This window comes from Orbicella faveolata, unplaced genomic scaffold, assembly GCF_042242905.1.
Source record: "Orbicella faveolata isolate gen_17 unplaced genomic scaffold, um_ofav_v1 contig_25, whole genome shotgun sequence".
NCBI classification, from domain to species: Eukaryota; Metazoa; Cnidaria; class Anthozoa; order Scleractinia; family Merulinidae; genus Orbicella; species Orbicella faveolata.
The window spans coordinates 13,285,285-13,298,804 of record NW_028301553.1 but is presented as its reverse complement, the minus strand read 5'-3'; the positions used below and the strand labels follow the sequence as shown (position 1 = coordinate 13,298,804).

The 13,520-nt window shown below is 38.7% G+C and overlaps 1 protein-coding gene and 1 long non-coding RNA gene across 2 annotated transcripts; one reads left to right on the top strand and one right to left on the bottom strand.

Moving 5' to 3' along the window:
* Nucleotides 1-5,726: 5,726 nt before the first annotated feature.
* Nucleotides 5,727-12,521, top strand: LOC110057969 (uncharacterized). Its single transcript, XM_089293974.1, has 3 exons — nucleotides 5,727-5,934; nucleotides 8,956-9,175; nucleotides 9,364-12,521. Exon 3 carries the CDS (start codon nucleotides 10,311-10,313, stop codon nucleotides 11,256-11,258), a length of 948 nt encoding a protein of 315 aa, XP_089150100.1. The 5' UTR covers nucleotides 5,727-5,934; nucleotides 8,956-9,175; nucleotides 9,364-10,310; the 3' UTR covers nucleotides 11,259-12,521.
* LOC110057971 (uncharacterized) lies at nucleotides 7,473-8,956 on the bottom strand. Its single transcript, XR_002297608.2, has 2 exons — nucleotides 8,339-8,956; nucleotides 7,473-7,778 (listed from the first exon to the last, which is right to left on the bottom strand). It is a non-coding gene; the product is annotated as an uncharacterized LOC110057971 (long non-coding RNA).
* Nucleotides 12,522-13,520: the final 999 nt, after the last annotated feature.

Here is a 13,520-nt window from a genome sequence, read left to right as displayed (position 1 = left end):
TGCTTGTCTTGTAATAAAGGTACTGACAACGTATTTGAGCTCGAAAAAAGCTGTAATTTATTACGATTTATAAACATCTTCCCTTCTGGAGTATCAATACTTTGGAGGTCAGTTTATTTCTTGTCTTTAATTCGACAGAGAATTTAAAACTCCTAAATTATTTTGTTTTTGTTCTGTAAACAGAACGAAAACGAAAACGAAAGAGAAAGCAGATGAATTTTCAATTGATTTTGTTCCCTGTTCCCTGTGATGAAATTATTCTCTTTCTTTTGGTAAATTAAAGTGGATATGGACTCCAGATTTTACTCGGGTTAGGGCATTGCAGATGGCGAGCATTCAAAAGTGCTTTCACATTTAAAAATATTAAATATGCACAGACTTCACGTTGCTTGAGTATACCATAACAACAAGAGGTTAGATTAGATGAAACTTTTAAGCGGTTACGTTTTCCAGTATATCCAATGTTAAAAGCTACAAAGCTGAACCCGTGTAATACAGCGAATTGAATTGGAAGATTGCGTTCAGAACAAGCACGATTTTTGTTTACATGCTTGTAAAAACCGTATTCCGTTTTCAAAATGCCGGACTGGTTCAAACTGTTACGCAGCGGAAACATGGACAAAGTGTAAAGAAAAAAAAAACATCGAGGCTAGATCTAACTTCATTTAAAAGTCCACGCTTTAGGGAAATTAAAAGAAATATTAAAACGGTTGCAAACTGATTCAGGAAAGAAAGAGGAAAACCTTTGTCGACGAAAGTATTTGCATTAAGCCCATCAGCGTCGAAAGATGGTCGATAAATTATTCAAACAGTGATAAATCTACTTACGTTAAAATTCCTTTCCACTATCGTTGTTGAATGTACTGGTTCTATTTCAGATACCTCTTTCTTCACAACATAATGGATATCTCTTAAACTCTCAAGTTCAATCCGAGTTCTTAGGTCGTTGTAATGAGGTTAGACTTCGAGTGTTCCTTCTGCTTGAAATTCAAATTAATTGTGGAAATGCAAGCCATCCATCCTGTGTACAAAGTTACTAAACCTTTCCTCGAAATATAGATCAAGGGAAAGAAAACAGAACGGACTCGTTGCCATTTAAATTTTTTTTAGTAACATACGTTCATGAACATCTGAACATTAGAGCAACAGAAGTGATTTATTTGTATTCTTATATTGCCTTGCTCCTTGGGAGACTCAAGCTCCAACTGTGAACCACGAGGTACTGTCTGAAGTTAAAGATGCATCATGAATGTTGCGGAAGGGAAGGGGAGGGAAAAAAATGAGATTAAATGTTGCTCTCTGAGACTAAAAGCTATTCACTGAAACATCCTTGCATGCCTTATTTCGGTTGTAACATGCTTTATTTTGCAGTCACGAAATTTGTCCTTAATGCTTTTCAGACTGGGCCTCTTTGAATCCGTCCGTAACTTCAGGAATTTTGAATCAACAATAATAAAATTTGGAGAGTGTATAGTATACGACCAAAATAGTTTACTTTTAGCTGAGGAACATGAAGTAAAGGCCACATATCACGTGGTGAGTATGTTAATATCCAAACAGCTGCCTTATTTCCGCCATCTTGAATTTCTTGAATTTTCAGAAATTTCAGACAACCACCTAGAATGACTCAAAATAGATGAAATCAATGCAGGACAAGTCCTAAAAATGTTCAAAAAACTCTATTAAAGTTAAATTTTGTTTAATAAAAACAATACAGTTACAAATTTGGAAAACATAGCCTGTCATTGTGATACGTCATGTTTCAATCAGATTGAAATGCCATGCCATATTGTTCCCTGATAAACACCAGACCTGAAAAGAAGTCAACAATCAAGGAAATTTAGACCAGAATTGAAATTCAGACCTGAAACAGCATACACATGTTATGTTGTGGAGGATTTCACTGTAATTTTTCACCTAATGCCAGTTTTAAATACTTGTGCGGCAAGGAAAACAGCATTAAATTAATGAACAATCTTAGTTAAAATAACTAGCCAATCACGTCATGTGTCTATAAAGCAACTTTTTTCCATGCGCCAAGGCCCCACTGGTTGAGAAGGACAGCGCGCCAGCCAAGGTACGCCCCAGGCTTTCTGGTTAGAAAAACACGGACCTTTTTACGTCGTCCTGGTAGAAACAGGAGATATCCGTGTGAGACCATAGAGTACATGTGTCTGCGTGAGCAGACAGAATAGACGAGTGCTGTCAAAAGAATCAACGGAAAAGAATAAAAAAGCAAAGGGAAGGGCTAATCAAACTGATCTTAAATACAAATACAATCAAATATCAACGGGTAGCCAAGGGTTTAAAATTGATGGAATATTCCCAGACCTAAGAAATGCTAGATTAAAGCCATCGGTATAGCAGTTCTCGACCCACTGGTGCTCTTTACTCCTGCAACTTATTCAGACTTTTCCTATAATGCCGCAAAAAAAAAATGTGATGAAAAACTGGATGAAGGTATACTAGACATAAACGCATGAAACTGAAGACAGGAAGAGATCTCCATGGCAACCATTCCTAAATCTATTGTAACTGTTGTTTGGTGTCAATTGTTGCAGCGCTTCCGTGAAACAACAAGAAAGGCTTAAGCTTGCGCCACTGTTATTTACATATCATGCCGGGTGGTATAATCTGCTCTTCTCCAAATCATACCTCATTCGCTCCCATGGAGAAATTCGGTTAATTTCTCACTTCTTGCAAATCGAGTGTGAATGGGGTGTAGAGTAGTCGCACACAAATGCAACGTTCTTCATCTTAACTCATAAGATTTTCACTTAATATTTAATGTGTTCTTTTTTTTTACTGTATCTTCGCACTGATTTTCAAATTATTTGGTACCTGTATTTATTAATGTTTCAAAAAATCTTGAAATCCAAGTGTGTTATTTAAGACGATGCATTTTTTTGATTAGTGAATTGTTGATTGCATTTGCAAATGTTTACACACCGTGAAAGCTCTGTTTTAACTCATATCGACCATATCGACCTTTGTATCAGCAGAAAAAGTTGGACTGGGCCCCACGCTTGACTTTCTCTTTGTAATCATACTTCTTAAAATTGTTTTCCGCTTAATATTGTAAATAACTTTCGTCTTGCCTAACCTCGTTACCAGATCTCTTGTGGGCAAAGATCTGTTCAAATCCGTTTGCATTACGTCATCGCCTTCATCTTCCCCGCGAGAAACATGGGAAATGCGGAAAACCTAATCCAAAATGGCAATGGAATGTAAAAGCAGTACTAATTGAATTCTGTCGGAAAAGAAAGAATTTTGCTCAGACGTTCATGCCACATCGCGCTTGCTATGGCAAAGTCAAATGAAGTGGAGAAACAGCCGACGTATTGGAGTTTTGGCGGAGGATGAAGCAACTGGTTTTGAAAATTTCAGCCAATTCTCAATACGCCGGCTAGCTGAGGGCTGTTGTCGGGGAACATAACGACCATAACGAATTGGGCTGAGGAAAGGTGGAGAGAAGTAGGATTTATTTGTGAAAAAATGTATTTTACTGTGTAAACTGAGGGTGACATTTCATTAACTTTTCATTAACGTTTCGAGAAATTTCCTTAGTCGATCAGAATCAATCACCTAAAACTGAATAACCTGAGGGCAGTATGGAATTTAGCCTATTCTATTTACTTCTTCACTAATGACGTCATTAAGTGGACGTTCTTTAGGATGGTGCCCATTAAATACAAAGGGCTTTTCGCAATTAGGACCATATGGAAAAAAGTAGATCTTAGCAAGGGTTATTGGAATCCACCCCCCCCCCCCCTCTCAAAAAAAAAAGAATGGGGATAGCCACGCATTTTCCCGATATAATTAGCCTCGAATGTCGAAAAAAACTACGGACGTCAGCATTTTTCTAGAAAAAAACAGAAAGAAGAGATATTTCTTTATTCACGGATTTCCTTAGAATTCGGCTTTACACACAGAAATGCACACACACTTATAAAGATCTTTAAACTACATGGTAAAGGGCAACATAAAAACCACTTTTGTTATTTTAATAGTAATGGTATAAGTAATAGTATTTGGGCCGAGTGGATTACAATAGACCAATTTCGATGTATTAAAATTCAGCCAAAAACAATAGACCCTAGTACGAGGTTCTGGCTACAGAGTTTGTGGGGTTTATTTCCCAGAGTCCCCTGCTGAGGCGTATTGTTTTCGGCTGAATTTTGATATATCGAAATTGGTCTTTTCAGGGAGTAATCGGGCGTGCAATTTCAAAATCGTACGATCGAGGCCGATTTGAAACTATGAGCACTATTACTGCCTAAATTGTACGACACGAGGTTCAATTACTAATTAATCGTATCTAGAACAAATTTCGAAATTAAAAACAGTCTTTTGAGAACCTTCTCTTGAGCGAAAACGTGAGTAGTGCCTTCCATAGCTGTAGGAAATATTAAAATAAAAGCCATTAAAGCGCACGTAATTGACGTGCGAATCACGTGGGTATTCAATTACAGGTATCGAATTACGATTTGTGAAATGTGGATACTTGTAATTGGACGCCCACGTGACCAGGCGCCGATTACGTGACTAATCATAACAATTACAATTTCCTCAAATGTGATTGGTGCACGAGCTGCTGTATTTTGCTCTAATTAATCTAAAAAGTTGTAATCGGACAGTGTAATCAGACAGTTTGCTGTAATCGAACACCTCTAATCGGACAGTTACATGGGCCAATCATTTTAAGTCCTCCCCACTAAATCCACCAATCACAACATTGATTACAATCACTATAGTAACAAATTTAAGAGACTGACTTTGTAAAATTGTGGAGGTGACTGCTCCGGTGACTGTTTTGAAAGAAACTTAACAGCCATATGCATTTTGCACACCAATTTCCACATTTTTAATCATGATATTTAAAAATGACCATTAAAAGCTCTTTTTCAAATGAAACTTTTGCTTTTGTGGGATATTGTAATGGTTATGATTAATTGGTAACAGGACATCGTGTCGTCCAATTCAGTCTGTAATCACGCTCGTGATTGACAAATTGACAATTGGCAAATCACTCGTATGATTACAGACCGAATTGGACTCAACTCAGTCCTATTGCCATTATAAATAGGCGCGCGGAGAGCCAATCACTATCGAGAATTTTGTTATAGATACGATTGATTATAAAATCGTCACACCAGCGGTTTTAGCGTCTCTGACAGCTCTCCTCTGGTTTAGCCAAAATACAGTCTAAATAGCATTTTTTCACAACCAGAAACTAATCACTTGTTGAATAGGCTTGCCGCTTCCATTTCACATCATAAAATGTAGGGGAGCCACGCGTGTTTAAAAGTTCATCTTTTTTTGGTGTCCGTTACATTTTTTCCCTGTCACCTCCTCAGTAAGTCAAACACTAGCGTCTCTCGCCCTGGTTTAGGCCGCGCACTACGCCATCTGCAGGTACATGGTGACAGTTGGCTTTCAGTATGATTTTCTACTGATAACAGCTAGTATTTCAGATGGAAGACGCCAACAGTAAATAGTTAAAGATCTGCTGCTACTCCCTGGTACTCTGGTGTTCCTGGTTTAAGTACAAGTTCATAAAACTTGATTCGGTCACAGTACGAAAATTTTGCTTTTAAACTAGTTGCTTTTAAACCACGCGCGCGTGGTGGTTAAACCATGCATTGCGTGATGCGCAGAACGAGTGCGCACTAACAAAATTAAATGCCACAAAAAGGCGGCTGGAGAAAGCATTGTCCTCAGAGGAGGTTGGTCACGCGCCGAACTGCATTTTGGGTAAATATCACACTGTGCTTCAGTTTACACGTTCTCTCATGCTGTTCGGATCTCTGGAAAGGCGACTGAAGATCCGTTAAAAGCTGCTCCTCAACTCCTTGGATTACCTTACCTACGCACGATGATCGATAAAGACTAGGAAAACGTGGGGGTTTTTTGCGATCGAGTCCCAGAGTGAAGGTGAGTCCACGCGAGATCGATCGATCAATACTACACACACACAGATGGATATTTGCATCTATTTCCTCCATATATCCTTCCTTGTAACATCTTATATCGATTCTTGAATAATTGTTCTCCCGTGTACTGCAGCTTTACGCTTCTCAGCCAACAAGATATTCAGCATACGAAAGCTTGAATGCAATTTCTTCTGACTGCGTGTTATTGTTTACATTTTTGCTTATGGCTTGAAAATTGTACTTTATTATTTTACAGTGAACTGAAGAGATATAGTTTATTTAATCGTAATTTGTCAGACTTTTTGTGCACTGTGTCAACGTATGTCATATCTGTATCATAGCCTGAGATTATAGTGCAGTACCTTTCTGTACTACCGAAAAATTGTCTGTGTACTCATCTCTCATTACTGGTCAATGGGGTGAAACTCTCGTATGATTTGGAACACTTTGCTAGAATACCTGTTACCGGTAAACAGGTCATCAACAGTGAAGTACTCAATTAATTAACTGATAAACCAGGCTTTACATCTAACTGTTACGAATTATTTCGAATTTTGTGACAATGAATATTGTTTTTGCATGTTTTCACAAAATTCCAATATCATAGCTGGTTAGTTCACAATGTGTGAGAGAGAAGGCTCAATTTGATGACAAACACACTCTAGCTAGGACATGTAGGCATCCCAAAGGGTGGTCCTTGCTATATTATGAGCAGAAGATATTTTCATAAATGATGAGGGTATTATGGTTTGTCACAAGGACTGGTTGCTTACTAGTGTATCACTGCATGTACCCAATTATCTGTGCACTGAAATTATACATCTTTCAGTAGCTAAAAAAATGTTATAATATTATAATAAAATTGAGTCTAGGCAGCCTTACCACACCAAAGTTCTGAAATGGTCACTTTGCTTTGAAATGAAAATCCTGGTCCGTCCTTGGAGAGAATAGGGCATTAAATAATAATTTTGCAACAAAACAGTGATTATCATGCTTGCATTCAAGGCCCATTTACACTTCAGTTCATTCTTAGTATAAAAAAGACAATAAATTATTATTGGGACAAGCTATCCCACCACTTTATCTGTATATTAGGGTTGGAAATCGATTTTTGTGTCTAGATGAGCCTAAGAATAACCTTGTGAAAGAAAACTTGACATTATTGTAATCCAGAGTTTCAATATTGACTGTGGAGTGGTTTCACATTGTCTTTGTTTACTGCCATAAAGTTTATAGACTCAGGACTGAATAGTTACCATAACAATAATAAAAAGTTGTAAGATTTACACAGTATTTGACAAAACACCTCAGTTGACTATTATTTAGGGTTTATCTGGGGCCTCAATTGCCTCGACAAATTGGGCTGTCCTTTCAGAAAACATCAATAATCATTCGGTGATTCTGGACAGCCACAAAAGTGATGATTTTGTACCAGGCCTTGTACCAATATGAGATAGGTACATAACACATGCACATAAGCAAAACAGATGACAACAAACAAATAGCTGTACATTACAGAAACAAAACAATACAAAGCAATATCTTTAATTGAAATTATTTTATTATCAACATTATATTACAGTCTAAAACTGGTAGTCAAGAAATGCATCATTAAACAATCATATGCTAAAATTATAACATTTTGGAGAACAGGTCTCCAAAACATGAAAGTAAATCATTGATACTAGAACTTTTCTCCTCATAAAGGAAAACTCATCAAGCATACACAAAGCTACAACATAGTAGAGACATTGAAGATGGACTATCTCTTTTCATTCCACAGCTCCTGGTTAAAACACCAGTTATTAATATCCACAAGGAAATCAGTTGTGTGAACTCTGATCTCTGTTGAGAACAACAATTGTAAAGAAATATTGAGCTATGCCTAGATAAATGATGCAACAAGAAGGCTATTGATCTTGAATAATTCAAGGTCAATAGCCTCGTTGAGTAACATTAACCTGCAAAAATACAGTGATCTACTAGGCACCAGACGTAAAAATAATAACATCAATGTAATCTTGCAGCCGCAAAAATATAAATCGAGTTAAAAAGAAACAAATACCCTGAAAACAACTAAGTTTCCCTTAGTGTTTGACGATAGTGCTGTCTTGTTTACCGCAAAAGAAATGTCAAACTTTAGACGAATATTGCGAGAAAACGGTAAGAGGTGCGATGGGGTGCGACGTCTTAGAAACAAACTATATCTATTCTTGAATACGAAGGTACGTTTTTCTTGGTTGAAAACTCCATTGTTTTGGAGCAAGAATTGGTTGATTATGCACACCGTAAATCGTGACCACGATCCGCCATTTTGGACTCTCCTACAATTGAATCCCAACAGTGGCAGGAAAATTCGACAAAATGGTCGAAAAAAGCGAAAACTTAAATCTTTAGACCCTTACCTTTCTTTTTCGTCAAGCAACTGGATCACTTAACTCGTTAACGCCGAAAAAACACCTCAAGAAATCCTCCTCATCCCTCGAACGACGATCCCTTCCAAATCGACTTGCAAGAAAATAGACGCTGCTGATTGGTTAATTACCTCTACCATAATGCAATTCGGCGCGTGTCCAACCTCCTCTGCATTGTCCTCGACCGTCTTCAGCTGCCTTTTGTTTGGAACTGTGATCAGCTAGATTATAGCACCCACAATGAAGACTGAAAAGTGAATTCATCTTTGATATTTCCTCACAATCAATTTTTGCTAGAATGGTAAAATCTTGCTCATTCGTGGCATGCGTCGTGTGATTACAGTCTCAGATCAGATGACAGACTGTTTGAAATCAAGATATCCGTCTCTCGCATTCCAACCACTGCATTCCAGCACACTCGCCGGTACAAATAGAAAGTCGAGTGCGATTTACGAATTCTATCTTGGTCAAGGGAATGCACTTTTTGTTACGCATTTGTTTCAGCATTAATATTTACATTGCAATGACCGATGTTAATGTGGCTTCTCTATCTTCATAAACATTTGGGGCTGAAATGGTCTGAAATTATTCCGTGGGTTTTCCCCCAGGCATGAAGAAGTTCGGAGAAACCGACAATCAATCAGTCAGTCAATCAATCAACCATGGAATCACACTTACCACATCACATGACTTAACCTATTTAGTCCAACAACTCGTCGAAGGATACTAATCACTCTACGTCAGTACAACTAATGGTTGGAGAACATCATGACTCTAGAAAAGTTGTTTTCACCTATCGCTCAGGGAATAATTCCATTGCAGTTTAAGGTGAGTCCTTCGTCGTTAATCACACGAAAGCGCTTCGGACGACCTCACGTTTGTGTTCTTTTATAAAGAGAACATACATATTCGTGTTGCCTGTTGCAATGCATTATTTAATTTCGCTACTTTCGTCCTGAGGATATGTATTGTTTCTGGGCGGGAATTTTGATGCTTTTATTTTACTATTTCTACAGATTTTCCCTCTGTACCGATGAAGAAACGATGATTCAATACTGCCTTGGTTCAAATTCCTTCGTTGCGTGCGAAGACGCGCATTCCTTGGACAACTTGCTCTCTGCAATCGGCAGCAATGACCTTTCGATTTCGCTCAGTATCCGGTTTTACAAACCCGTTTAGATACGTAACACGCCAAGTATGTGAATAATTCGAGGAAAGTGGCACCAAGTAACTTCATTAGAATTTATATAGAATCATTCAGAGCAATTGATTTGAAATTAACGTTCGTTAAATAAAATTCCACGAAATTTTAAAGATTTTAACGAAGAAACGATGATTCAATACTGCCTTGGTCCAAATTCCTTCGTTGCGTGCGAAGACGCGCATTCCTTGGACAACTGGCTCTCTGCCATCGGCAGAATTGACCTTTCGATTTCGTTCAGTATAGTTTTACAAACCCGTTCAGACACGTAACACGGCAAGTATGTGAATAATTCGAGGAAAGTGGCAGCAAGTAACTTTATTAGAATTTTATATAGAACCATTCATAGTTATTCATTTGAAATTAACATTCGTTAAATAAAATTCTAGCAGATTGTCAAGACTTTTCTTGTCTGGGTGTTTCATCATATTTCTGCATGCTCAAATCCTGGGGCTCAAATCAAAAAATGAATGTTTGCAAAATGAGAAACTTCACTGACATTCTTAAGCAAATTATATCTTTTTTACTCTGACTGTTTGCTTTCCGCGCACTGGACTAGAAGCTTGTCCGAAAAGAATATCTACGACTGAGCTAAACGAAATCTTGTTTACTTGAAATTTCCAAACAAGCTATCAACTGGAAATGTTGCAATGCGCTGTGCTGTACTGAAAACTTGCTCATCCACTCAGTGAGCGCTTATCTTCTGTAGGCAAGGAAATTTCGGTGCACTGTGTCGGAAACTTATCTAAATACGAAGGTAGGATGCTCGTCGATAGGAAATCTTGTACAGGCGGGAACATTTCGGTACACTGTATCGGAAACTTGTCCAAATACGAAGGTAGTGTGCTCGTCAATAGGAAATCATCTGCAGGCGAGAATATTTTGGAGCACTGCACAGAAAACCTGTCCAAATACGAGGGTAGTGTGCTTGTCGATAGGAAATCATGTACAGGCGAGGACATTTCGGTGCTCTATATCGGAAACTTGTCCAAATACGAAGGTAATGTGCTCGTCGATAGGAAATCATGTGCAGGCGAGATTTTGGTGCACTGCGCAGAAAACCTGTCCAAATGCGAAGGTAGTGTGTTTGTCGATAGGAAATCATCTGCAGGCGAGATTTCGGTGCACTGCACAGAAAACTTGCCCAAATACGAAAGTAGTGTGCTCGTCGATAGGAAATCATCTGCAGGCGAGAATATTTTGGTGCACTGCACAGAAAACCTGTCCAAATACGAGGGTAGTGTGCTTGTCGATAGGAAATCATCTGCAGGCGAGAATATTTTGGTGCACTGCACAGAAAACCTGTCCAAATACGAGGGTAGTGTGCTTGTCGTTAGGAAATCATTTGCAGGCGAGGACACATCGGTGCACTGTATCGGAAACTTGTCCAAATACGAAGGTAATGTGCTCGTCGATAGCAAATCATCTGCAGGCGAGGTTTCGGTGCACTGCGCAGGAAACTTGTCTAAATGCGAAGGTAGTGAGTTTGTCGATAGGAAATCATCTGCAGGCGAAATTTCGGTGCACTGCACAGAAAACCTGTCCAAATACGAAAGTAGTGTGCTCGTCGATAGGAAATCATGTACAGGCAAGGACATTTCGGTGCACTGTATCGGAAACTTGTTCAAATACGAAGGTAGTGTGCTTGTCGATAGGAAATCACATGTAGGCGAGGGAATTTCGGTGCACTGCACTGGAAACTTGTCGTAATACACAGTTCGTCCACTGAGCGATAAGAAAGCGTCTTTAGGCGAGGAAAGTTCGGAGCATTGTATCGGTAACTTGTCCAGATGAGGAGGTCGCGAGCTGAGCCATGAGGAGTTGTCCTTGAGCGAGCAAATTTCTGTGCACTCTACTGGAGGATTGACCAACTTCGAGGATCGGTCACTGAACGATGTCGAAGCTTCCTTAGACGAGGGAATCTCTGTGCACTGTACTAGGTTATTTGAATACGAAGATCGTTTACGGAGAGATAGCAAATCGTCGAATTTGGGCGAGGAATTTTTTTTGCATTCGTTCAGATACGGAGATTGTCCACCGAGCCATGGGAAAACCCGTCTGGGCAACGACATTTCTGTACACTGTGCTGGAAACTTATCAGAATACACGGATCCTCCACTGAACGATATAAAATCGCCTTTACTAGGCGAGAATATTTCTGCGCATAGTACGGATCGCTGTGCTGAATAGGACAGTGTCAAATATTCTCTGGAAAAGGACATTTCGCTGCACTGTAGTGGGCGCCACTCTAAGTATGGGAATATTCTGTATGGCATTAATCCAAACGTTGAGGATGACTTTTCTGTACACTGCACTGGAATCTTTGCAAGACTGAAAGATCTGTTAGGAATCACTGCATCTCCTATAATTGATGGAGCTTCTGTGCACTCAACTGAAAGCTTTTCTGAATTGAGACAAAACAATACAGAACTAGTCAGAGAATATAATAGTCCACTCTGTATAACACTGAAATTTAAACAGATTTCTCTAAAGTAAGACTGCAATTTACGAGCAATCGTAATTACAAGTTCTCAATTCGTTTTTGTGGCTGTACTTGCAGTCTTCATTTCAAAATCTTCTGTAACAGATCTTATTTTGCTGGCATTTGCTGGAACTGAAAAATAATCTCCGAAGGCAGTTTTCACTTTTCGATTTTCAACTGGATTAAAGGTTGAATAAAAGTTAACTAAGGGAGTATTTTGTACGTTAACAAAATTACCTAAATTATTCTTTGAAGATCTTACAAAGTTAAGAATAACTGCTATAGCTGATATAATCAACCGACAGGAAAGGATGACAATATTGTTTTCTGATCTCGGTTCAACAGCAAAGAATGTAAAATGTCTTCAAGTGGGTCAGTGATAATATGCTCCCGCTGAAAAGTACCTTGTACCCTGAAAAGTATCTTCTGGCAACAAAACTGACCTGAGAAATTAGCAAAACAAAATAAATTGCACAATTACCTACCTCTAATTGTAAGCGGCTGATCGTGATAGTGGTCTCTGTTGATAGTGGTCCTTTAAAGCCCTTCGTGAGCCCATCTGTAAGTCGCCCTAGAAAGTCAGTGGAGTAAAATCAAGAACTTCAACCTTGGAGGATTCTTCTTTGACCAATCTTACTAGTCTGTCCACAGACCCTCTCTTTTGTCTTGAGTTCGCCGAGATCAGGGAAAATTATTAATCGCAGGGGATTTGAAAAATGCCCGAACGCGAGAGAGTGTCCCTAGAAAAAGACTACTAGAATCTGACACGAAGAGGGATTTCTGTTTACTTCCATCTCAGATAACATACATGGTAACATATATGGTAACATTACGTCATAGATACACGAACGTGACAAGTGTGCCATTGTTCTTCAAATAAAATATGGTTCTGGGAACAAATTTCTTGAAAACAGTAAACGAGAACTAGGCGCTTTTCGTGGCAAAATGTCTTCAAAACCTGGCAATCTGACTATTGATAGCCAGAACTTTCAGAAAAGCATCGCTATGTTTTTGTTTTTACTTAGCTTATTTACGAGTTTACCGCTTTGCCCCAATCCACCTAAATGCGAGAAGAGAACCTGCAAGGTTAACTGACGTGTAGTTATTCGACTTGTCTGCCCATATTCGATGAAAGGGCAAGAGCACAGTTGTGCGCTCAACTGAAGTTCACAGAGGAACGTTTCTTCCTCACAGCAGACTGGGTCTCCTCTACTAACTATGTTGTGACTCAAACTGAACAGCTGCCGTATGCTCGACAGCACATATGATCATATCCCCAGCAATCATTTGATGGCAGAGAATGTTTTAAAACTTTGAGTTATTTACTAACATTGAAAATGAGAGTCTGTTTTACTATTATATTAACTATCGGATCTGATGTATTTGTTTAGAAATCGAATGTAGAGAATTGAAAATCTTGAACGTTTTTGATCGAATATATTACTAAAATGGTTAATCGAGATTAACAAAGATACTCTGACATGCCCACC